Consider the following 27,376-nt stretch of genomic DNA (forward strand, 5'->3'; position numbering starts at 1 on the left):
CTTGTACAGAGAATTAAGCAGCTATTTTGCTTGGTCCTAATACCACATGCTTTGATTTAAATCCGGTTAAACTCCTGAAATTCTCATAGTTATCTCAATTTTTCAGCTTTGAATCAACACGCACAGTGTTTGTTTGTTTTTGGTTATTTAGATAAGAAAAATGATCTTCATTTTAAATGGATCAATTTTGATAATAAGATGTTTAATAAGTCTAATTCAAATTCAAATACAACTATTAATGAGTCCAATCCAAATTCAAATACAGCTAAAAATAGGCCACCAAATCAATAATTTAACTTGTAATAGTTGTACATTCCTTAGGTTTAGTTGATTTGTTATTATTGTAAAAAATTCCTACATTTTATTTGATTTTTTTTTTTTTTTTTTAGAGTCTATTTATTTGTCATATAATGAGTTGGAGGAGGTTACTTCAAACTGATTTGGTGGGAATTTTGTGCCAAAGTAGTAATTACTACATTTTTGAAGTCCTAAAATGTTGGGCTTGTAGAACTCTTCTATGCTTTCTGCTTGATCAGGTGGTTTCTTATCAGGTCTTCATTTTATTTATTTATTTATAACTTGTGCTTTCTCCTAATGGGTAACCAGAGGCTATAAAATGCATGAGAGACACTAACACAAAGTACAATCAAAGTAATTAGTATTGTTATATCTTATATTTAGAGTTCAGCATGCATTAGGTGTCAATAAAGCCATTAGGTTTATGTGGGCTAATATACTGCATATTTTTCTTATCTAGAGAGCCAATGGTCATATGGAGTATTTGGGTTATCTTTCACGGCCATAGAATAAACACAAAAGTATGGATACAATAGGGCCGGTAATTATGTACACAGGACAGGTCCTAAGTACAATACATTCTCCACTTTGCTGTTATTGTCAATTCTCCAACCTATGTACAAGATGACTTTTTTGAGCATGACAAATACAATCTACTATTATGCAGGCTGAACAATGGGTTAATAATATGACCAAAGCTGCAGAGAATGAACTGCCAGAAGTAGAATCAGAGGGTCAACCTTATAGGTCAGTATAAGTGTATAACCATCATTATGCAAAAATATATCATTATGCAGAAAAATAAAACAGTTTCAGCAGTAAAATAAAACAGTTTATGCAGAAAAATATCATTATACAGAAAAATAAAACAGTTTCTGCAGAAAAATAACATTATGCCTAGAGCTAAACAAGCAGCAGCAGCAGCAGCAAATGCAGGCATGCAGCTGCAAAAGTGACACCATAACATTATGCAGAAAAACAAAATAGTTTCTGCATAAACAAATAATTATGCAGAAAAATCAACAAGTACAGCCACTTGTAATTATGCAGAAAAATCAGTAATTATGCAGAAAAATCAACAAGTACAGCCACTGCACAACAGAGACATTGCTTCACCCAAAATAGAATGACAAGAACATAATCACAAATTAAATTCAATAATCAAGTGCTATTGTCCGTGCACAATACAAAATTTACAACATTGCATCTGTTCCCTTGCACAAGTAAATACTACAAAAAATCATCTATGTCAACTATGTGCTAGGTATCTTTGCACTATACAAAAAATTACTTGATTAGATATTGTCAATAATAACATTCAAATTATGATGGATATTTAAACCTTAACCTCTCCAAGATTTCCAAGCGACGTAGACGAATGTATTCTTTTTGCTCAGGATCCATGGTTCTTGTATCTTTCATCATAATTTCATCTTCCATTTTCCTTTTTTCTACTTCATTCTTCTCTTCCTTGATATGAATCAACTCTTTTCGTTCTTCGGATGCAACGCACATTAACTCTCTTCGTTCTTCTAATGCAATGCGCATACTTTCCTTTTTCTCCTCATGCATTCTCCTCTTTTCTTCCTTGATTTCGTCCAATTGGGAGGAAAGCATTGGGACCACGTCATCACAATTCTTTCTTTTCTTTAATTTCTCCTTTTCGGCCTTCTTGCCTATGGGTCTCTCCAAGGTTTCATTGGTGTTCGTCTCATCATTATCTTCATCTAGATTTATTGAGCTTGCAAAAGGATGAGAAGATTGTGTGGCTGGTTGTCTTTTACGGGCCTTCAAATTCTCTCTTACAATCAACCACTTAGCTTCATTCCTCAAAATTCTCCAACAATGTTCCAATTGAAATGCAGTTTTGCAACTATCTAGATACATAGCTTTTGCATCTTCAATCTACAAAAGTAAATAATGAGAATCATAAAACTAAAAGTGTATTGATATACAATAAATATTAGATTATTCATCGAAATACCTTGTCATGCTCAGTTTTACCACTTTCATTCCGGTTCTCAATTTGGGCCAAGCATCCACAAAACTTGTTGGTTTCCTTTTGAATTGTTTGCCACTGACTATTTAAAGAATCTCTAGTGCGGTTAAATTTCTTGTCATTGTGGAAGGTGGACCAAATTCTCTCCCAAAATGTTGCGTGTTTTTGATCCGTTGATGTCACAGCACCTAAGCTAACATTGAGCCATGCCAACACTAGCTTAATGTCTTCATCTACAGTGAAGTTGATTCCCCGTTGACGTCTCTTAGTAGTTCTCTTTTTTGCAATGGGGGGTATAGATTGTCCCATTTCAACTTGGGGTGGAGATTGACAGACATTCACGTCTGAATGTGGAGTGGACATCAAAATGCTACTGTCAAGAGACTCAAAACCTTGTTCATTTTCTTGTAAAATGTCAAGGAAGAAGGGATTTTGATTTTGTGAGTCCATCACCTAACAAACACCAAAGTAATTCAGAAGCAGCACTAATAAGCAACAAAATTGAAAACAAAAAAGAAAAGGCATTCCTCAAAACAAATTCATCACACATTAAATAAACAATATTAGCACACGGTAAAAACACTCAGCATTACCAAAAATAAAAAATAGCTAACTAGCATGGAATTAATGGGTTATGAAATTCTCTTTTATTTCGGATAACTGTGTGATGTACATAAATGGGTTGCTTTATCAATTTAATTTTTCTTGATGATGAATATCTTTTTACGTACAGTACAGTTGGATGGGTTTTTGTAGTTAGTCTTTTATTATCACCTTCCCCTAAATCAAACAAGCAAAAACATCATAAGTAGACCCCAAAATAGCTACATGCATGCAACAAAATTAAATTCTAAAAACAAATCTGAGAATAGATCTGCATAAAACCAAAATATTAGCTAATAATTAAACCAAACCGACTAGGTGCTAAACAATGGAGACAAATGTAAAGTTTGTCTAGGTCTTTAAGTCAAGGACCACAATGTGAACTTTAAGAACTAATCTGGGTCCCAACTAAAGGACTCCCAAATCAGTTAGGCAATTGACCCATTACAAAATTACATGAAACAATTCAACAAAGGGATATAGGTTGCTAGTTACTTATTAAAAAAAAAAAAAAAAAGGGCTCACGGTAGGTTGCAAATGGAGTAGGTTGCAAAAACAAAGGGATATGTCCGCAATTCTCTCCATGATATTCTTACTCAGAGTAGGTTGCAAAAACAATCCAATACCCATTGGAAGTCACTAATTATGGAACTCGAACACCCAAACAGCAAATAAATGTGTACATAAAACAGAAGAAGTACCAAACAATAGTTAAGATATAATGTCTCCACTTAATAGACTTCTGCAAGTATCATTGCTACACAAGTACTAATGATTTGTGCAGAATGCAAGGGCTCACGGCACACATATACACAAAGTATATACCCTGTTCAATCAGTCCGAAAACAGGGGAGAAACTAATCAGTCCCAAAACAAGGGAGAAACTAATTATATACCCTGTTCAATCAATTCAAATTCTTCAAACACTCCCTACACACGGGGAAACTAATCCCTATCAAAAGACAAAATTTAATCCTTACCTGAACTCTAAAATAATCAAATATAAATACACACAAAATCTGAAATACTAATAAATTCCAAAAATAAACATTCGGATGTGCTCTGAAGAATCCCTAAAAAAAACCCAAACCAGAAAAAATTTGAAACAAGAAACCCTAAAAAAAAAAAAGTTTAGAGAAACTCCCAAGAATCTTGCTTAAAACCAAAAAGCAAAAAAACCCTAAAATCTCAATGAGAAAAACCCATACCTTTTTAGAGAAATTAGCCCCAAAGTCTGTCAATGGAAAAGATGAGTCTATCAATTAATCCACCTTGCAAAACCCCCAAACCGATCAAATAGAGAAGATGAGTCTGTCAATAGAGAATGAGCAAAAGCTGAGTAGAAGTAGACGAAGAAAGAAGATGAGAGGAAGAGAGGAATGAAACAGGGAGAGAAGCTGAGACCTACGTGGTGTGCTCAGTGAGAGGAGAGAGAAAAAAAAGAGCGTAAAAGAAAAATAAGTTTTTTATACTGTACCGTGTGGACTGATAGTATTATTTTAATGTTTACATGTGCTACAGTACCCGTGTATATTTACACGGGTACTGTAGCTCATGGAAAAATATGGCCAGCTTTACATATTTTTACACCCACTGATGTGAGTGTTTTTTTACTCAAAATGTGTAAAATTTGCACTGTATATGTATTTTAGAAGACTTTAAATGAGCTGATGTGAATGCTCTAAGCTTGTGTGATCTGCCAGGTAATAAATGCATGTCCCAACTGTCTAGGTAGTTTGGTTGGTTTTATTTTTAATAAATTGTATTTTTAAATCCTATGATTTAAATCTTACAATTTAAAAATTTTTAAACTAAACTTTTAATTCCAGAAGTTCAAATTATTGAAGTTTAAAATAGATAGGTGTCTAAAATTGGAAAAAAAAAATTCCAGTGGAACTCGAGTATTTGAAACTCGATTTCTAGTCAGTATTCAAGGTAACCAGTAGCAAGTATGCCAGGCTGAGAGTTCAAAACTATTTACGGCCAATTGATACTGGAAAAATTCCTAGTGAAAATCGAGTCTCTGAAGGTCGATTTACATTTTAGTGGCTTTTTAGTAAATAATTCTAGAATAAATCGAGCCTTTGAAGCTTGATTTGTATGGAAATCGAGTTTCAAAGACTCGATTTTCACTGTGATTTTTTTTTTCCTCTTCCCTCACCTATAGCAGTAAACCAGAATTTTTTTTCTTCTTCCCCTGTAGCAGTAAACTAGATCCAAAACACATCACATGGGCAGTTGTAAACAGCTAGATATAAGCATATGATACCAGTCAAAGGAAGAGTACATTAGATGCAAATAAAACTGGATTAAAACAGTTATTGTTCATGGGCATTATAGTTGCCCTCCTAGCTATAGACCAGACAGATTTAACCAATACATGAGGTGCACAAAAAACATTACTAACTATCATTGCTTCAAATAAGGCCCCTGTGGTTGAACTTGCCAAAGCATTGCTGGCAATTATAGGCAAAAGCCGCACAACGCAACTAATGTAACGAGTACAATGGATAGCGAATAATTCAATTACAACAACATTCAGTAATAAACAAAATAACAATTGGGTCAATAAAACATAGTCTACATAGTCGCTTAGCACTTGTCCATATTGATACAACATAGTCTACATAGTTGCCAAGCACTTGTCCATACCGAAGATAACCACAACTCCCATGCACAATGCCATTCCAAAATCAAGTCTTCGCTCGTCTGACAAATATTAAAATTCGATCGTTAGTTCCCAAATGCAAAGAACAAAAAGCAAATGAAATTCTGAGCATATTATATAAAAACAGCGATAGCACTTGCCTAGTTTGTAGCACTACCGCTTGTCGAAGCCCCACGGGAATTGAGACATCTTCTATAGTTATGCCCCTCTTCATGACACACTTGGCATCGCTACCTCGATTGAATCTCCCTTAAGTCATCATCTTACCTCTGGCTTCCCCGTTTTCGTCATACCCCATCCATTTCATTCCTTATTCTTGACTTCACAAGACGACCTTTGGCCCGCAACAGCTATGGGTCAGGCACCCACCATGGTTCGCGAACATCCCTCCACAATGACTCTGACTTTGGCACCACAAATTGATGTGCATATGTATGAATGGCGTTGTCCAAACGGTAACATGGGTCAATATAGTTGGTCGCATTGAGGTGCAAACCTTGAAGAACTTTAATTGCATGTGAACAAGAGATCTTAATGTTTTGCCATTTTCCACAACCACATGTTCTAGCAAATACGTGCACTTCATGACTTTGGTTTCCCCCTCTACCTCTATGGTCGTTGTACGAGGTAACCACTTGATAAACACTAGTTTCATGATAAAAATTCCTTAGAATGTGTCCTGAAATTTTCTGCGTATTTTTTGTATAGATCCTCATTGCATAATCACTCCACACCTTACCTCGAGAGAGATCAGAAGTAATTTCTTTATGTTGATTGTGGAAATATGCAACAAGTCTGCACTAAGTGAACTCAACCATTGCAACAATGGGCAAACTGCGGGCACCTTTAAGTACCCCATTAAAGCACTCAAAGATATTAGCTATTATTGCCCCGTAACATCTTCTACCATCATGTGATTGGATCCATTTGTCCAGATCCTCACTCATTAGATATGTGTATGGCATATAGCGTGCAATATAGGGGGATCATCAGGTTCTACACCCCTTAGTGCATTAATCTCAGCATCCTTAATGGTTTGTATTATGAACTCAAATTTAGTTTCATGAGTCGCATATCCAACTTTCAAGGCCAATGCCTTTAGAGTCGGGTCATCAAAGTGTGTGTTAAAGTTGCTAGCAACATGTCGAAGCCAATATCAGTGAAATACCTGTAAGCTTTCATCATCACCTTTAGGCCACTCTGCAATGGCACATTTGATACCTTTATGTTGGTCAGAAATAATGCAAATGCCCTCGTTAGGTATCACATGCCCTATCAAAATCCTAAGACTCTCTAAAAACCACCCCCAACTAGGCCTTGACTCTTTGTCCACAATAGTAAAGGCGAGAGGCAAAACCTTTTGGTTAGCATCAGTTGCCATTGCAATCAACAACACCCCTTGATATTTACCATACAAATGAGTCTCATCAATACTGATCACTGACCTGAAATATCTGAATGCAGCAATGCATAAAGTGAATGCCCAAAATACATAGCGCAGTAACGTAGTACCATTTATGCCCCTAGGTATGGTGTAATAGTTGTACTGGGTACTCAAATCTTGATCTGAGTATACCAACAACAACTTTTGCAACCTTTGGTAAGACTCCTCCCAATCCCCAAATATCTTAGCAATTGCCTTTTGTTTTGTGTCTCATAACTTATAGTAAGAAAGTTTATTATCATACTTAGTATGTATGATCTCCCAGAGCTCATCAATACGAGTAGTGTGATTTTGTCACAATTTTTCCACAATTTCTGATGCAATAAAATTAGAATTCATCATTTTATCTTCTCTTTGCAATCCAAAGGGTATACAACTGTGTAGTCCCACATAAGATACTATCCACAGACCATTAAGTTTAGCCTTCATGAATGCCCCAATGTACCACTTGTAGTTGGTGTCAATGCATGCGGCGCACAATTTGGATTTGGTCGACCTCTGGATTGTAAAATTTCTATTCTCATTTGCTGCGTATATTTTCAATGCATGCGTATATTTTCAATGCATGCTTCACTGCCTATTTATTTGCAAAAGTCAACCTTTTACTAAAATGCATCCCATCTTCCTAAGTAGAAATAAATGGTATCTAAAGACGTGAAGGGTCAACCATATTTTCTCAAGTATTTGCATAGAATAACTCAGCAGGAGGTGTATAGGCAGTGGTCATATTTGTATCATGTTGGATGCTAATATCATCGTCCGCATCACCTTCATCATGATCCTCCATATTTTCCTTTACAAAATTGGGAACAAGTTCATGGTCATCCACATCCCTATCAAAGTCACCTCACTTAATTCTCTCTTCGTACTCATCTATATCATCAAGATTTTCACCATCATTCACAGCATGATCTTCATCTTCGTCTTCGTCTTCCTCCTCTAAATGTGTCTCTTGAGTTTGGAATGTTTCACCAATATTGGCAGCATGATCTTGAGATGGGAGTGTGAAAGTTTAATATGTGTCTAAAATACCCTTGAACGTTTAGACCCCCAATTACAAAATTACCAATTCAAGCTTAAAATCAAACAATGTATGTGCGGAAAATGATAACAAGTTTATAACAGAATCGATAAACAATCTAAGCCAAATATAAAAACATCCACAGCAATAAATATAAGGCAATGATAAAGAGAAGGAAGATGCAAACACACGGATAACACACGATGTGTTATCGAAGAGGAAACCGAAGTCCTCGATGTAAAACCTCTCCACTGTCATCCAAGCAGTAAATAATCCACTAAAGAATGTAGTTGGGATACATGAATAGCAGAAAACCCTCCAAGCCTAATCTACCCAAGTACCTAAGTTCTCCAAGCTTCTTGCTCCAACGAGGTTACGTTGAACCTATTTCTTCTTTAGCTTCCCGGATTTCGCTACTATACCATAGCATCAACCAATGTATATTGGTTCCTTCCAAACTGCTTCCCTTAGCACCAAATGAACTTTCTCACAGATGTGGGTGTGGTAAGAAAAGGATTTGGTCAATGACCTCTCAAAGATGTATCAATGGAGAGGAAGAGAGAAAAGGAATTTGTAGAGACTCTAAGATAAAGATTGTGAATGAATCAATCTTGTTTTTCTCTAGGGTTTCTCTCAAAAATTCTCTTTGGAAGCTTTCTACATTTCGTGGGTATAAGGGTCTATATATAGTGGTGTGTGTTTGGAATACGAAGAGTCAGTTTTTGCCAAACAGGGTAAGTTGGCGGCTTGACCTCGCGGCTTGTCCAAGTCTCGAGTTCAAGTCGCAACGTAACGGCCTGATCAGCCTGGGACTTTTGTCCTGTAGTGCAACAGCTGGCGTGATCCTTCAGCTTTCCTGTGTGCTTCTCACATGCCTGTAGTTGGTGACTTGCCAGTCGCGAGTCAGCCGCGAATCCTAGCTGCGAAACTCTGCTTCTTTGCACATGCTTGAGCTTTTCTTCACACACTACCCTTACATGAATTCTACCTAAATACAAGGTTACTAAGTGCTAAATTACAAGCAAATTGGCACGGAATAAAGCCAACAAGATGGTTGATAAATTTCAATTTTACAATCTCCCTCTTTGGCTATTCAGTGACAAAACCCTAAAACAAACTCTAGACTTAATGCGTGAGTTGGGAACAGTTGGAAAACTCACTCACATCTAACTCTAGAATCTGTGAAACTTTAGAACCATAAGAACAAGTAACTCTTGAAACACAACAACACAATAAGTTCATTGTATGCAAAAAACTTGTAATGCAAATGGAGTAAGCACAAAGCGATCAAGCACAATAAAGTAAAGCAATAAACCATGGCAAGACCAAAAGCAGGTAATCACTTCATACAAGTGATCACAATGTTCATTCACACTTGGAATGAACATCCGGACATTCATGTTGACAAACACAAGGCAAATCACTTGAATGACCAACCCTCAACCAATGCACAGTACATGAAGTATGTGCATCTAAGAAAAATCCTACATGGGCACAAGAGTGACAGTACTTAAAAAGGTTTGCATAACATTAAGTTAGAAGTACTGATTTAACAAAGCACAAATGCTGCATAAAGCATGATACAAACTACAAAGGCCTACAAATGTGCATAAAACCAAACCCTAAAAGCTTACAAAAGCAATATGGGTACAAACCTTAAACAAAAACCTTAAAACCTACAAAGGTATCAGGTACAAACCAAAACAAAAAGTACTGAATAAACATCATATTATATACTGATTAACTTCTGAAATAAAACTATCCAAGAGTTAAGAGTTTTAGTCTAGCAAAAACTGAAACCACAGTGAAACACAAAACACATTAAGCTCCCCCTCAAAATAATCACTCCCCCTTAAGTGTAGTCCCAAAAAAAAAAAATTCTTCCCCTTTTTGACCGGAATGGCCAAAAGGTCACTACTCCTGGTTGGTGTGGATGCTGTCAAATTTAGCTGAAAGTACATCTATTTAATCCTGCATTGCTGTCATCCTTTCAGTATGTTGATTTTGAACCTCTCTGAGTGTGTCAAGCCTCTCCAGGATGATCTGAAATGCATATGGAGGTACAGCTGATGAAGTTGAGGCTCTACTCCTCTTTCTTCTGCTCCTGGGTGTGATTGATTGTTCTGCAGCTTCTACTTCAGTCTCCATTGGATCCCCTTCTTCTTGAACATCCTCCACTTCTTCACCTGGAAGACGACTTTGCATCCTTGTGAGAGTAAATTTGTTTATGACTGATAGAGGAGGTAAAAGACTGATATCCTGAGGCATTGCAACATCTTTTTCTCTGAAAATCCTCATGAGAAGACTAGGAAATATCAGCTTGGGTCTTGAGATGGATCTAGTTTCATCCACTATAGTGTCAAAGATGTGAGAACTGATGTCAATGAATGTTTTCTCCTTAAGTTCCATGAGAAAGATGGCTCTGGCATTTGTCAGTGTAATCATCTTTCTTATAGGATACAGATTGTATATCATTATGGTGGTCAGATACCTCATATCTTTAGAAAAATCAGAAGTGTTGAGACATTTGTTTTCTTTAACCCCACCAATTCTTTTCTAGACAGTGTCCAGAGAGAGCATTCTGTCCTTGTAGTTAGTGAATTCATAATCCTCCAAACCCTCAAGCCCTAGAAACTTATCGATGTTAGAAGCATCTAAGGTAAATTCCTTTCTTTTCACACAACAACTTAACTCCTCCTCCCTTATCATAGCATTTGTATAGAATTCTCTGATTAGAGGATCACACACAGGTGGAAAGTCACTCAGCGTTGTGGCATACGCCTTGCCTTTCCCTCTCAAGAAATTGGGACACTCCTTCTTGAGATGTCCATGACCATTGTATTCAAAACACACAATGTCCGAAGGAAATTAAACATCCTTCCCTTCTTTCCTATCACCTCTTGAAGATGAAAATTTTCCTCTGTTGAATGGTTTTCCACTATTCTTCATCTTCAGAAATTTGCAGAAGTTTTTCGCAAGGTATGCTACTTCCTTCTCCACTCCATCTTCTTCGGAAGGATCATCCATTCTTTCGATGATGGTTTTGAGAGCAAGCGATTTACTCATCTTGTGGGAAGACAGTCCCAATTCATATGTTTGGAGAGACCCAATTAGCTCTTGAATTTTGATCTCATCCAAGTCTTTACTCTCTTCTATGGCTGTGACTTTTGCTCTAAAGCTTTCAGGCAAGGACCTCAAGATTTTTCTCACCACTTTAGTATCTTCAATCTTCTCACCAAGATTGAGCTTAGTAATGACAATTTCGTTGAGCTTCCCAGAGAACGAATCAAACGATTCATTCTCACCCATCTTGAGCTCTTCAAATTTGGTGGTAAGTAGTTGAAGCTTAGTATCCTTTACCTTCTTAATCCCCTCATAAGTTGTCTCCAAAATCTCCCAAACTTTCTTGGCCACTATCATGTGAGATATCCTGTGGAATTCATCTGAAAACACACCACAGAAAATAGCATTTAAAGCTTTACTATTAGCATTGGCTGTCGCAAGAGCTGCCTTATCCCAAGTAGATTTAGCAGCCTCCGACCTAGTCCAACCGACTTCAACCACATCCCAAACGGTGTCATCAATAGAGCATAGAAATGCCCTCATTCTAACTTTCCAAAAGGCATAATTATTACCATCAAAAAATGGTGGAACATTTAAAGATTGAGACCTATCCATCTCAAAAATGGGTCAAGGATCACACTCAGGTATTTAAACCACAGCGAGTGTACCCACTCTGATACCAATTGAAAGTTCAATATATGTCTAAAACATCCTTGAACGTTTAGACCCCCAATTACAAAATTACCAATTCAAGCTTTAAATCAAACAATGTATGAGTGGAAAATGATAACAAGCTTATAACAGAATTGATAAACAATTTAAACCAAATATAAACACATCTACAGTAATAAATATAAGGCAAAAATAAAGAGAAAAAAGATGCAAACACACGAACAACACACGATGTGTTATCGAAGAGAAAACCGAAGTCTTCGGCGTAAAACCTCTCCGCCGCCCTCCAAGCGGTAAATAATCCACTAAAGAATGTAGTTGGGATACATGAACAGCAGAAGACCCTCCAAGCCTAATCTACCCAAGTACCTAAGCCCTCCAAGTTTCTTGCTCCAACGAGGTTATGCCGAACCTATTTCTTCTTTAGCTTCTCGGATTCCGCTACTATACCATGGCATCAACCAATGTATATTGGTTCCTTCCAAACTGCTTCCCTTAGCACCAAATGAACCTTCTCACAGATGTGGGTGTGGTGAGAAAAGGATTTCGTCAATGACCTCTCAAGGATGTATCAATGGAGAGGAAGAGAGTAGAGGAATTTTTAGAGACTCTAAAGTAAAGATTGTGGATGAATCAATCTTGTTTTTCTCTAGGATTTCTCTAAAAAATTCTCTCTGGAAGCTCTCTACATTTCGTGGGTATAAGGGTCTATATATAGTGGTGTGTGTTTGGAATACGAAAAGTCAGTTTTTGCTAAACAGGGTAAGTTGGTGGCTTGACCTCGCAGCTTGTCCAAGTCGCGACGTAATGGCCTGGCCAGCCTGAGACTTTTGTCCTGTAGTGCGACAACTGGACCCTTCAGCTTCCCTATGTGCTTCTCAGGTGCTTGCAGTTGGTGATTTGCCAATCGCAAGTCAGCCGCGAGTCCTATCCGCGAAACTCTGCTTCTTTGCACATTTTTGAGCTTTTCTTCACACTCTCTTCACACATTACCCTTACATGAATCCCACCTAAATACAGGGTTACTAAGTGCTAAACTACAAGCAAATTGGCACGGAATAAAGCTAACAAGATGGTTGATAAATTTCAACCTTACAGAGTGTATAATCTCCCATTGTATAGCCTCCCATTGTAGTGCATCCATCATTTAGGGTTGTAAATCGTAAAGATGTAGTTGTTTGTAACACCTCCTCGGCATCAACTTTTGCAAGCAGCTCCGAACTTATGTACAACTCAGCAGCATTTACTTGAGGCATTTTATGAATCCTATTAAATATGATCTTTACATGTTTGTCTTTTTTTATCGCTATATACCCGTAATTTATCCGTTCATGAAGGACTTCTTGTGGGTAATGGTAAATAATCTTTACATCATAACAAGCAGGGTTCAAATTCAATTCTTCCATTATTTTCATCTTCAAATCATATAACGCCTTCAACTTACGACGTATCATCATGTAATAGCATTCGATACCCGACCCTTTAAATGGGAATCCAACAATCTCATCAAGATTGAGAAGGGGTCCGTCGTGGTATACATTTATATCAATATTCTTCAGAAATTGTGAACCTATTAGAGTCAAATGTAATATGTTAGTGACATATTTTATCCCTTTCATTTAACATCAACCACAAAACCATTTTATCTACTCAAAGTATAAAAATTACAACTTCTTACATCATATGCATATACAAACACACCCCACATTTGTATATACTCACCCCACATCACATACAAACACACTCAATCATTATCATTTCGTACTCAAACAAATAAAAAAAACTAAAGACAAAACTCACCCCCATTACAAAATGTCAACTCATTCTAACAAAAAAATAAAGAAAAATATTAAACCAAACAACAACAAAAGTAGTCATGATAAAAAGCCTAACAATACAAATATATATCTACACCCTATCACATACAAACACTCTCAATCATTATCATTTGTTTCTAAAATTAAAAAAAAAAAAAAAATCATTAATCATACTCAAACCAAAAAAAAAAAACTAAACACACAACTCACCCCATTACAAACCTTCAAATCATTCTATCAAAAATATAAAGAACAATATCAAACCAAAAAAAAAAAAAAAAAATAGTCATGAAATACATACCCATAAAAAAACCTAACAATACATATATATGTAACTAACAACTAGAGAGAGTGAGAAACCTTACCTAACATGAGGATGTGAAAATATGGAGAGTGATTTTGATTTGAAGTTTTGTAATGAGGGTGAGTTTTGTATGAGAGAGAGAGAGAGAGAGAGCTGTTGGGTTTTTTGGAGGAAAAAACGGAGAGACCCCAGACTGAAACATTTGAGGACTAAGGTCAGTAGCTGCCCTAACCACGTGGAAGGTCGTGGACCAAAGATTAAAAACCGAGTCTCTAAGACTTGATTTCCATGTGGAAAAACAGCCAGGTTAAACTCTCTTAGAACACATAAATCGAGTATTTAAGGGTCGATATGGAAATTAAGACTCGATTTCCACGTGGAAAAAGGGTCAGGTCAGACTCCCTCAAAATATGAAAACCAAGTCTCAAAGGCTCAATTTATAAGCCCAAAATCGAGCCTCTTAGGCTCGAGATGTTAGTAAGTAATATAGTTTGAAAACGTAGCCTACTAATTATATTGTTTTTGGAAAATGAAATTAGTTTCCAATTTTGGCCTAATACTGTGTATGTCAAAGTCAATAAAAGGAACTTTAAAAAGACCAAATTGCACCCACATGTCTTCAAAGGCCAAAAGTACAATACTGTGAGTTTTGGGTTAAAAAAACAATTGTTGCTGAACAAATAGATTCTAGAAGAAGAAAAATTACTTACTGTGTTTGGAAAGGCCGGAGGAGAGAGGAAATGAAGAGAAAATGAGAAAAAATGCAATATTTTTTGTGTTTGGTTTCCATGGAAGAAATAAAATGAAAGAAACCATTTTCCCCTGGTCCGCATATTTGCAATTCGCAGATTTGAAGGGATAAAATCGATTTAAAAAAATGAGCTCCCTTATTATGACTTAAAGTTACATATTTGTCCATAAGTTTTGTACGCATCTTTTACATTTATATCGGCATAAAAGTAAAAAAACATATATATACATATATATATATAATTTTTTTTTTTTCATTTCCTTCCGTATGGCAAACCAATCAAAGGAAAAAGAAAAATAGTCTTCTCTTTTCTTTTCCTCTTCTCTACAGAATTGATTTCCTTCTTACCCAAACCCAAAACCTAAACCCGGTTAAAGACCCAAGAGAGAATTTTCTTCCACGGCCTTTTTGTTCTTAAAAAAAAGAGTCATAAATCACTTTCTTCTCCTCAAACCCCAGCCACAGACCCGAGGCAGATCGGCGTTGTGTTGACTTGCGGATTTGGGTCTTGATTTTGGGTAAGCTTCTGTTTCTTTTTTGACTGAGTAATTGTTTGTTTGCGGATTTGGGTCTTCATTTTTGGTTTAGGTTGTGTTGTTTTGACTGATTAATTGTTTGCGGATTTGGGTCTTTGATCAGTTGTGATCTGTTGATGAAAAACTAGAAACAACCTTTTGTGTTATCATGCCAATTTACTGTTATCTTCCCTCATCATAAAAGTGATATTGCTAAATAATTGCAACCGCGTTAGTATATTTAGCTTTCAAAGAAATGCTCGGGTATACGGAGAGCATGTTAAATCTGAAGATGTCATTGCAGTTGCCTCAGCTTTTTTTTTTTTCTATGATGTTTGTCATGAAAAAAAAAAAAAAAAAAAATAGTCATGAAATACATACCCATAAAAAAACCTAACAATACATATATATGTAACTAACAACTAGAGAGAGTGAGAAACCTTACCTAACATGAGGATGTGAAAATATGGAGAGTGATTTTGATTTGAAGTTTTGTAATGAGGGTGAGTTTTGTATGAGAGAGAGAGAGAGAGAGAGCTGTTGGGTTTTTTGGAGGAAAAAACGGAGAGACCCCAGACTGAAACATTTGAGGACTAAGGTCAGTAGCTGCCCTAACCACGTGGAAGGTCGTGGACCAAAGATTAAAAACCGAGTCTCTAAGACTTGATTTCCATGTGGAAAAACAGCCAGGTTAAACTCTCTTAGAACACATAAATCGAGTATTTAAGGGTCGATATGGAAATTAAGACTCGATTTCCACGTGGAAAAAGGGTCAGGTCAGACTCCCTCAAAATATGAAAACCAAGTCTCAAAGGCTCAATTTATAAGCCCAAAATCGAGCCTCTTAGGCTCGAGATGTTAGTAAGTAATATAGTTTGAAAACGTAGCCTACTAATTATATTGTTTTTGGAAAATGAAATTAGTTTCCAATTTTGGCCTAATACTGTGTATGTCAAAGTCAATAAAAGGAACTTTAAAAAGACCAAATTGCACCCACATGTCTTCAAAGGCCAAAAGTACAATACTGTGAGTTTTGGGTTAAAAAAACAATTGTTGCTGAACAAATAGATTCTAGAAGAAGAAAAATTACTTACTGTGTTTGGAAAGGCCGGAGGAGAGAGGAAATGAAGAGAAAATGAGAAAAAATGCAATATTTTTTGTGTTTGGTTTCCATGGAAGAAATAAAATGAAAGAAACCATTTTCCCCTGGTCCGCATATTTGCAATTCGCAGATTTGAAGGGATAAAATCGATTTAAAAAAATGAGCTCCCTTATTATGACTTAAAGTTACATATTTGTCCATAAGTTTTGTACGCATCTTTTACATTTATATCGGCATAAAAGTAAAAAAACATATATATACATATATATATATAATTTTTTTTTTTTCATTTCCTTCCGTATGGCAAACCAATCAAAGGAAAAAGAAAAATAGTCTTCTCTTTTCTTTTCCTCTTCTCTACAGAATTGATTTCCTTCTTACCCAAACCCAAAACCTAAACCCGGTTAAAGACCCAAGAGAGAATTTTCTTCCACGGCCTTTTTGTTCTTAAAAAAAAGAGTCATAAATCACTTTCTTCTCCTCAAACCCCAGCCACAGACCCGAGGCAGATCGGCGTTGTGTTGACTTGCGGATTTGGGTCTTGATTTTGGGTAAGCTTCTGTTTCTTTTTTGACTGAGTAATTGTTTGTTTGCGGATTTGGGTCTTCATTTTTGGTTTAGGTTGTGTTGTTTTGACTGATTAATTGTTTGCGGATTTGGGTCTTTGATCAGTTGTGATCTGTTGATGAAAAACTAGAAACAACCTTTTGTGTTATCATGCCAATTTACTGTTATCTTCCCTCATCATAAAAGTGATATTGCTAAATAATTGCAACCGCGTTAGTATATTTAGCTTTCAAAGAAATGCTCGGGTATACGGAGAGCATGTTAAATCTGAAGATGTCATTGCAGTTGCCTCAGCTTTTTTTTTTTTTCTATGATGTTTGTCATGAACTTAAATTATACAAAATCTAATTAAAATATTTTAGAAGAACTTTTGACCAAAAAAAAAAAAAAAAATCACACACAAATATATAAAGTCTTACCATTTCTTTTTACAGAGCTTTTGTATTTTGATATTGTTGCATGATAGTCACATTATCAATATTGCAAGCTACATATCTTTCAAAATTTTGATTCAATAAAAATTTCTTGTGCTTTTCTTTTTGTTTGTAAGAACCTAATATATTGTTAAGGGACCAAAGTTTTAAGGATAATATTTAGCTACAAACTTAGTTGCAACTTAAGACTACAAATTTTGCTAAACAAATTAACATTACTATATATTTTCAAAATCTAACTATTAAATTGCATGTTTTTTATAGTTTTAAAACACATATCAAATTTCATGTCAACAAAATGTTATTTACTATTCGTTCCATAATCTTATTTTTTATGTATAATTTTAGACTGTAAAAACTTGAAATTTAAATATACGATTGATGACAAGGTGAAGTTTTCAAAAGAGAATGTGGATTTGTCAAAGTTCACATCTAATAATCTAATAAAAAAATATTAAGTGGAGTTGTAGCCTTAGTCTATAACCAAAATTGTTGTCAACTTTGTGCAAAATTTAATTATGTTGGGCTTAAAAAAACTTAGGGTGGTCAAAATTTTTCTTATAATAATTTTTAATATATATATAATAATTTTTTTTCCCGGCTTCAATGTGGAGCTGCCCCTGTGCCATTGTCACCTCCATCAAGTGGGATGTTAAATTCGAATTAAGTTTTACAACAATGTGAAGTTTTCACTGTAAAACAAAGTCTTATGTGCGAATTGGAGCATCTCTTCTAAGGTTTTCAAGAATCAAAGATGATTTGCATTTTTGGGTTTTGTATAAATTTCTGTGTAGTTCTTCTCTGATATGTAATATTGATGCTATTTGTATTAGTTGTGCAGTGTAGGAGAGGATCTGCTGTCCTGTACTGCTGTGTGGTTTGGTGTTGTTTGTGTGGTGCACAGTTTCACGGAGCTGTAGAACTTGTATTCATTTTTTCTTTTATTTCTGATTCATCAAAAAAAAATTCACACTACATTCTTGCAGAAACAGAAAAGAAAGGAAGAGAGAACTTGGAAAGCTAAAAGGAAAAGAAGAAGAGAGAGAGAGAGAGAGAGAAATACAAAAAAAAAAAAAAGAAACAACTGGTTCTTGCATCTTACTTCTTTGCTCTTTTGCTCTTCTGTGTGTTTCAACTTTCAACCATGGCTCCGTCCTTTTCCGTTCTCATTCCTTTGCTTTTCTTGAGTTTGGGCAACGCACTTCAATTAGGTCTTAGTGTTGGAACCATGGCTTATTCCATGAGCCAAGAAAACTCCCCAACGTTGACCTATGAATATGAGGTCTTTGTTAGTTTTAGTGCGGAAGATACCCACAAAAGTTTTACCTGCCATCTCTTTGTTGCTTTAGACCATAAAGGGATTCATGTGTATAAATCGGGATTTATGTGGACTGAACTAATGAAGGCAATTGAGAAATCAAGGATTGCAGTTGTGGTGTTCTCTAAAAACTATGGTAATTTGGAGTGGTGCCTAGATGAGCTAGTTAAGATCATGGAATGCAAAAGGTTGTTCAATCAAAGGGTGATCCCTATTTTCTACAATGTGTCTCCATCCGAGGTGCGAAAACAGATGGGCAATTTCACAGAGGCGCTATTGAATGGCTCTGGAGACAAGGTGAACAGTTGGAGGGTTGCTTTGACAAGCGCTGCAAACTTGGCCGGATTCCACTTGAAGCCGTTTCGGTATGTGCATTCCCATCAAAGCTTTTAAAAACTTTAGCATTTAACAACTCAAGGCATAAAAACCTATTTTATCTATTTTTCAATCATTATTTTACGTATAATTTTTAAATTAAAAAAGAAAAACGCTCTCGTTTATGTAAGAAATAAAAGTATTTAGAAAAATATGAATATCTATAATCCATTATATACATATAAAACTAAAATAATTTAAATTATGATTGACCGTATGCTCTTTATATTATTTGTTTTATATGATCGAATTTATAGTTTCATATACAACTACAATTATAATAAATGCATATTAATTATTATCATAATTATTAAATTTTATATTTAGACAAAAAAATCATATTATGTTAAACTTTCATGTGTGTTTTTGCACCCAATGCCAACTAGTTTTGTTTAAGTACAAAACTTAATGTGCATTTTGTAGCTTCATAAGTAGAAGGGTATTAAATTTAGATTCGGTAGTGAGGATTTTAAACCATTTAAGGAGAGCCCGAAAGGGCTTTCAGATCTGTGATATAGGGAAGCATAAATTGTTGTTTGAGTTTGAGGAAGAGACAAATGTGGATAGAGTGATAATGGGAGAACCGAGGTCCTTTGATAAAGATTTGGTTATTATGAAATGATTGTCACATGATTAATCAATCAAATCAGTGAACTTTAAGATGATTTTGTTCTAGGTGCAGATCTATGATCTCCTAGTCGGATTCGCCATTTAGATCGCATTGTTTCTAATCATAATCCATTGCAGATGTGTTTGGATGATGAGAGTGCTCGGTTTTATAGGAGCTGGCGTCCTTTTCGATTAGAAGCCAATATTTTTTAGTGTGATGTTTTAGTAATTATAGTAAACATCCATGTTTTCATCATATTGTTATTATAATCTTGAATTTTTTTATTTGATTTATCAAGATTCTTCTATAATTTGAGGATGAAATTTTAATACGTGTATGTATTATAAATTTTAATATAAAAATTATTTTATAAAATATAATAATGGGACAATAAATAATTTAATTTTTTTTTTACACAACAACACTAGCAAGAAAATCTAAATATATTAAATATCTAAATAATTGGGTTTTGAGATAATATATATTTGGGTGTGTGTATATTTTTGGATGATGGGAATTGCTCGATTCTGTGGTAGCCAACACCCTTTTCAATTCGAAACCAATATATTTTTAGTTTTATGTTTTACTATTTCTAGTGAACATCCAAATTTTTATGTTGTTATTATAATGTTGAACTTTATCGGTTGGTAGTTACTTGGAAGTTGTTGGCTCTAATTTGCCTTGGAAATACTGTAAATCAAATAAATTTCAATGAATAGGCAATTAGATTTTTGGCATTTCATTCCATTTTTCATATATAGCTCATTTCCTCCTTATTGTATGATCAGTTGATCACTGACTCTATTCTTAAAAAAAAACTAATTGTGGTTTCGCTTGCATTTGCAGTCTAGAGTCGGAGTTTATAGAAGAAATTGTGGAGAACATTTGGACAATATTAAATGAGGAATCAGCTACTGCCCCATCCCGTCGTCAGATTGATGTTTCTGCTCAACACTCAGAACCAATCATCTCTCCGCAAAATGACGCTTCATCCCGTCAAAATCATATTTCTGAGTGGACCCCCTTTTTTTTTTTTTCAAAATAAAATTCTAACTTTGACCAACTAACTACCCTTAGTTTTCTGTAGTTGTAACTTTTCATATTTCTGAGTGGACCCCTTTTTTTTTTTTTTTTAAATAAAATTCTAACTTTGACCATCTTCAGTAGTTGTAAGTTGTAACTTTCAAGACGTCAACGCCATTGGCAAGTGAATCCTATTCCACTTCCACGTGGAGTCGATTCATCCATCCTTTTTGTTCCTGCTCTTTTTTTCTTTTTTTTTTTGTTTTGTTTTTTTTTTTTTTTATCGCTATTATTATTGTTTTGTTTCTACGTCGGGGGGTCCACATCGACAAGAAGTATCTCCGTTCTCTTTCTCTTATCTCTTTTATTCAAGAAAGACATTTTCGTGAAAAATGACAGAGAGCATGGGGCCCATGAAATGTTTTCAAAGCCTGCCACTTATTACTCTCTCACCTCCTACTTTCCTTTATCCTCTTTCAAATTTATTCCCAAAATCAAACCTTAAAATTTTTTCAAACCCCTGCCACTGCCAGACTCTCTCTCTAATTCCCAAAATCAAGTGGATTACTCCTCCGTCCCCTCTCTCGCCCAAGCGCAACTGCCTCTTCCATTTCCACCCCCACCTCCGCCGTGGGTTCTCACAGCCACGGTCGAGCATCACCGATCCAACGAGATCGGCCTTTGTATCCTCTGAAAACCCTGAAAACTAGCGTCACCGTCCGTTTGGAGGAACTGCGCCACTTTCTCACCAACGATTCCGCCACCCAACGACGCAAAGGGGTAATTTTTCCTTTCTATCTGTTTCTTTTCAGTGCTTATTTCACGTCTTCTTTTTCATTTTCTTCTTATTTCTTTGCAAATAATTATGAGTTTTTCACTCATCACAAAAAATAAAATAATTAATTAAAAAAAATTAAAAAGGGCAAAGGAACATTTGAGTGTGGAAAGGATAAAGATAGAAATACTAGAACTTGAAACATGTTGTATATGTTCTGATATATATCCCAGCTTTTGTGAAACAAAGAGTTGAAAAAAACTCATCAGGGTGTTGAAACTGATCTGTATCTATTTGAATTTGGTATTGGTGCAGGGACGTGATGCTTCTATTCTGTTGGGTTTGCTGAAGGAATTCATTCCAATAAGTAGTCTCTTTCTAAGAGTCTACTCTAAGGTATTCAATCTATCTCTTCCTTTGTCTTTTCTTAGTTTAAGTCTCTGGTTGTGTTATTATAAAATTATGAGTTCTGTGTGTTCAAGTTGTTCGTTCACAATATTCTATTTTTCATGATTAGGCTAGACTAGTAATGGATTTTTAAGAAAATGCTCTTGATTCAGCTGGTGACAATGATTAATTAAAGTGAAAATCATGAGAATGTAATTTTGGGTGAATACTATGAAATTAAACTTGGAATGCAACTGAGTTCTAAAGAAGACCCTTGTGATTCTAAAAAGTAGTACAATAAATTAAAAGTTCTACCATTTGGACAATTTGAAAATAGTCTTGGAGATGGCCTTTGGATTTTACATTTTCTTTTGTTTAATTTTAACCTTAACCTTACAGAGGACTTCTTTTGTTCAATATAGGCAAAATCATATTCAATTTTTTGAAGGTAAAGGGAATGCTAGTTGTGGGGCCACTTGCTTCTTAGTACTAAAATTATATTTTCTTTGTAATAATTATCTTGTTTGTGGTAGGTTGAGTTCTTGCTCTTTATTTCTGAATTTGATCTCTATAAAATTTGAATGTCATTGGTGCAAGAATGTGATGTTTTTGTTTTGTCGAGTTTGCCAAAGGTATTGATTCTATGAGATAGTGTCTTTCTAAGACCTTCCTCTAAGGTATAAGTTCAGTCTTCTTTTTTGAGTGTTAGCTTGGTTGTTATTATGGAAATGATTATACCCAAAGAATGGGTATGAGGTCTAGTTGAGTGTGCATGTGTTCATGGTTGGTTGAGTTATTATGGAAATTATTATATTTAAAATTCAAGTTGTTCGTTTGTTAGGATCATTATGGAAAGGATGCTGGTACATATGTGCTGTTGAGATGGTTGCTGAGATGAGTTGCTAGTTGCTGCTGAGTTAGGTCTTGTGAGCTTCTGTGCTTGTGATGCTTGAGTTGATGCGCTGAGAAGCATTAGCTTATTTCTACCGTTACTTGAATGTAAAATTGACTAAGTGGCTATTGTGTACTTGACTTTGTTAGGGTGATAGTCATTGCAATTGTAACAGATTTGCTATAATTGTATCAACTAGGATATTAGTTGAGTATTTTTATTTTTGTTCAAAGCAAAAATTTGCCAACTAATTGCATATTCTCAATTGAGTGTTTTTTTAGTTGAATCGTAATTTAATTTATTTTGGTGTTACGGTGATGATTTGACCAAGCTTAAATGCTTTCGCAAGTTGTGGATGTGCAATCTTATGACATTGGAAAAGGGAAATGGAAGTTGTTGAATAACAAATGAGAGTTTGCTTTTTGCTGAGCATAATTGTCTAAGATTGCTGGTTTCCAATAGATGATTTGGTCACTTGTCCAAGACCTTTTGTGATTGAGAAGTTAATGCTTGGACGTTATGGATAAAGAACTAAAAGGTTTTAGAGAGTGAATATTAGTGATTGTAATATTATTTTAGAAAAAATCAATTTGTTTTACTCTCAATTGTAAGGAACCAAATTTATGAAAATGGCTTATAAATGCACAATTCTAAAAAAGTAATCAGCTTCGATTAATTACTCAAATAATTAATAGTACTCTCAGGGGAAAATAGTTAACTAATTTTTTTTTTCTAACTATTTAGTTAGTAGATCCGGTTTGCAAACTATATTATATAGTAGCATCTCGAGTATCTGAGACTCGATTTTTGCCTGTAAATCGAGTTTTAAATACTCAATTTCTATGATATGATGTGGCATATTTTTCCACATGGAGACCACCTGCAAATCGAGTCTTAGAAACTCGATTTGCAAACCAAAAACATTTGAAAAAATTTGAACTCTCCAAGTCTCATGTACAAGATGAAATACCAAAAAAAAAAAAAAAAAAAAATACAATCAGAACACAGACAAACAATCCAGAAAAAGATCAAGCTCAAATGCATGTGTTCATAAAAAAAAAAAAAAAAAAAAAAACCCAGAAACAGAAGACCTGGGTCGCCGAAATACAATAATATCACAGAGAAACAACCCAGAAAAATATCAAGCTCAAATGCATGTGTTCATCAGAGAGAAAAAAAAAAAAAAAAAAAAAAAAAAAAAAAAAAAAACCCAGAAATAGAAGATCTGGGTCGCGCGACGACCTGGGTCGCGGCGCGACAAGGGTCGCGCGGCGACCTGGGTCGCGGTGCGACCAGGGTCGCCGTGCGACCTGGACCGCGACCCAGGTCGCCGTGCGACCTGGGGCTGGTGCCGGCCTGCGGCTCGCCGGTCAGGGGCTGCTTCTGGGTTTTTTTTTTTTTTTTTTTTTTCTTCTGGTTTCGGCTTCTTTCCTTCTTATTCGGTTTTTTTTTTTTTTTTTCTTTCTTTCTGGCTCTGATTTCTTTTTTTTTTTCGGTGGAGCAGGTACGATGTATATATATTGGCTTAGAAATCGAGTCACAGATACTCGATTTCCACGTGGATGCCACGTGGAAAAAGTGTCAACTCAGACCCGATCAAAATATGAAAATCGACCATTAAATACTCGATTTATAGCCCCTAAATCGAGTTTCTTAAACTCGAAATGCTAGAAAAAAATATAGTTTGAAACTATTGACAACTAACTATATAGTTGAGATTTTATGGTTATTTACCAATTTCGTTCGTACTCTCAACCAAAACTTGTCTTTTTTCATTCTTAAGTAAATGCACTGAATTGGACCAAATGGATCGAAGTGAGCTGAAATGGACTAAATTAGACTAAATGGACCGAAGTGGACAGAATGGACCGAATATACCGAATTGGACAAATGTGAACTGAATAGATTAAAATAGGCTAAATTGGACCAAATTGGACTGAAGTGAACTAAGTAGATCGAATGGACTGAAGTAGATCAGATAGACCAAACAGGACCAATTTGATATGTTTCCTTTTTTTCTTTGCAACTATTTTTCTTTACATGTAAAGTTTTAAGTTTCAAATTTCTTATTCTAATTCAATTATTACTTCCAAAATAACTAAGTATTAATTGAAAAAAAATTAAAATCAAACCAAAGTTGTAAGAGGGAGAGAGACTACTTTTGATGAGAAACTCAAAAATACAACGCCAATACGTATTAACCCAAAACAAAATTTTAAAAAACATAATGATTCATCAACCTAAAGTAGAGTTGCAAACAAAATAGATATGGCTTAAAACTGAGAAGAACGGGCCTCTTAAGAAGCGTGTTTTTCATTAAAAACAAATATTAGTAGTACGTCACATTAGAAAACTGCCACTGCTACATAAGGCAAGTCACCTGACTGGCAAACTAGTAATCTCTAACAACATTAAAAGGACAAATCACAAAAGTCTTTCTAATTTAACACTCCTGCATCATGAAACATTAATTTTCTTTGTTGAACTTTTAAGCCACCATTATTTTCGGAGATTGCAACATTATAATAAGCCCAGTGGTAGTACATTTTGACTATAAAACTAAGCAAGAGATCATCAAGTCATAGGGTTGTAAACGAACCAAACCGTTCATAAATAGCTCGGGGCTTGGTTTGATAAAAAGCTCGTTCATGTTTGCTTGTTTATAAACAAACCAAGTTTAAGCTTTAGTTTTAGACTTTTTTAATAAACGAGCCAAGCCTAAGTAAAAAATATTGTTCATAAACAAACTCATGAACACCAAGACTCGATACAAAAGTAACAAAACAAGTTAAGCATAAGCTTATTTATGATTTTGGTAATAAAATTGATATGAGCTTGACATATAAACTCATATCCTTCTAAATAATTTAATTAATTATAAGTTGAGAACACTCATCCAAACCAAATAGGCTAGATAATAAACTTGATATGAGTTTGATAATATACTTGTGTTGGATCTCAAGCTCAAAAACATGATATTGAGCTTGATATAGAGCTCGAACTTGGCTTGACTAATGAACCAAGCCGAGCTTAGGCTTAAGCTTTTATATTTTATAACAAGCTCAAGTTTGAACACTATTTGTAGGTTCGTATCAAGCTTAAGTTAAGCTTGAACATTCTACTTTTGCTATCGAGCTAAGCTTGAACATTCATTACTCGACAAAGTTCGGCTCATTTACACCCTTATCAAGTCGTCTCGCTGCCGATTTGGAATGACCCTGTAGAAAGACACGGTTTAAAGTGAAAAGATGCACATAGTCCAATGGGTGACCAGCAATGTTCTTAGGGGCAAAAATAAAGGACACAGTACTATGACATAAGCCACAGCAAAATCCCAGGAAAACAAAAACAAAAAATTTTATAAATCAAAGAGTAACACTAAGCAAACTCCATTACCACCAATCCACAAATGATATTCAATGCCAGTCAATTACCAGATGATTCTAACAAGTGAACAAGGCACAATTGAAGAATTACTATATCCCAAAGATTGTTTCACAAGGAAAGGCCCCCACCCAAAAAAAAAAAAATGGCAATGATAAGGGAAACAATTTAACATACATGTACAACTCTTCTCAAATAAATACATAAATCTTTGAAATAAAACTGATATGTTAAAGACTTGAAACCAATGAGCTTGGACTCAAATGGCATTTCCTCCTCCCATAAGAATGGATAGAGTGTAAAGTTATAGACTCATAGGTTCAAAACCCATTGGCTGTTTGTTAAACTTGCTAAAAAAAAAAGGAGATTTATCAAGGCATAATTCGTATAGCCAAGAATCTTGTAGTTTGACACAAAAAAAAAAAGAAAAAGAAAAAGAAAAAAGAAAGTAATGCTAGGACTACAATTTTTGCTACAACTTGCTCACATAGCAAGTCACGAGTGATAGAGCTGTGGACCTTTACTGCACCACTCACGCTTTTGAATGTGAAGGGACAAATGTTAAAATTATGGTTAAAATGGTTTAAGTTAACTTTTTAGTCAACTTGACTTTTTTAGGTTGTTGGAATTAGAGCAATGTTGCATTTTTCACATGGATCCATTACTTTTATTTATGCAAAAAGTTGTGAAAAATGTTGAGTATCTATACTTTTTGAATTAATTATAGTATCAAAGTAGTTGATTTTGAGTTCAAACCATGTCTCCATTTTACGTCTTGCATTGGATCCTGCATGGGCTCTTGTTAAATATGTATGCATTTGTGTTCGTATGTTTAGATATTTGTGCTAAATGTATGTATGTGCGTAGAGTATTATTTGTAATTGCCTAATTGCTGGGTGCACGTATGAAGATTATGAAGCCTGAATTGTATGGGCATGTGAAACAAGTTGGGATAATTGGGGGCAAGAAATTGAAGTTTATGGCCTTTTAAAGGTTATTTTGATTAGGTAATGTTGCAAACTTGTATTTACACATATAAGACACTAACATTTGCCAAGAATTTTGGAGCTCACCTGATACTTTCTTGGTATTTTCTTAAGAAGCATGATTTTCATGAAAAACAAATATTAATAGTACGTGACATTAGAAAACTGCCACTACTGCATAAGGCAAGTCATCTTACTGGAAAACTAGCAATCTGTAACAACATTAGAAGGACAAATCACAAAAATCTTTCTAATTTAACACTCTTGCATCATGAAACGTTAATTTTCTTTGTTGAATTTTTTAAGCCAAAATTATTTTTGGATATTGCAACATTATAATAGCCCAGTGACAGTACGTTTTGACCATAA

General features: G+C 35.0%; 1 protein-coding gene and 1 long non-coding RNA gene across 5 annotated transcripts; one reads left to right on the forward strand and one right to left on the reverse strand.

The window, feature by feature from the left end:
• Nucleotides 1-1,456: 1,456 nt before the first annotated feature.
• On the reverse strand, nucleotides 1,457-4,155 carry LOC136071323 (glutathione S-transferase T3-like). The gene is made up of 3 exons (XM_065782456.1): nucleotides 4,108-4,155; nucleotides 2,282-2,749; nucleotides 1,457-2,202 (listed from the first exon to the last, which is right to left on the reverse strand). The coding sequence occupies exons 2-3, from the start codon at nucleotides 2,744-2,746 to the stop codon at nucleotides 1,621-1,623; spliced, it is 1,047 nt and encodes a 348-aa protein (XP_065638528.1). The 5' UTR covers nucleotides 2,747-2,749; nucleotides 4,108-4,155; the 3' UTR covers nucleotides 1,457-1,620.
• Nucleotides 4,156-16,542: 12,387 nt separating this feature from the next.
• On the forward strand, nucleotides 16,543-22,923 carry LOC112018574 (uncharacterized). 4 transcript variants are annotated; one of them, XR_002883626.2, is made up of 5 exons: nucleotides 16,543-16,807; nucleotides 18,091-18,940; nucleotides 20,407-21,363; nucleotides 21,674-21,754; nucleotides 22,587-22,923. It is a non-coding gene; the product is annotated as an uncharacterized LOC112018574 (long non-coding RNA). The 4 variants fall into 4 exon arrangements; XR_002883625.2 differs by having other exon boundaries at nucleotides 18,099-18,940; XR_002883627.2 differs by having other exon boundaries at nucleotides 18,244-18,940.
• Nucleotides 22,924-27,376: the final 4,453 nt, after the last annotated feature.

Source organism: Quercus suber, unplaced genomic scaffold (genome assembly GCF_002906115.3).
Source record: "Quercus suber isolate HL8 unplaced genomic scaffold, Cork oak 2.0 scaffold_302, whole genome shotgun sequence".
In the NCBI taxonomy this organism is placed as follows: Eukaryota; Viridiplantae; Streptophyta; class Magnoliopsida; order Fagales; family Fagaceae; genus Quercus; species Quercus suber.

Coding starts and splice junctions, on each gene's coding strand:
- LOC136071323 (XM_065782456.1), bottom strand. CDS start 2,746: ATGGACTCACAAAATCAAAATCCCTTCTTCCTTGACATTTTACAAGAA. Junction 2,203..2,281: donor GTAAAACTGAGCATGACAAG/GTATTTCGATGA, acceptor TTACTTTTGTAG/ATTGAAGATGCAAAAGCTAT.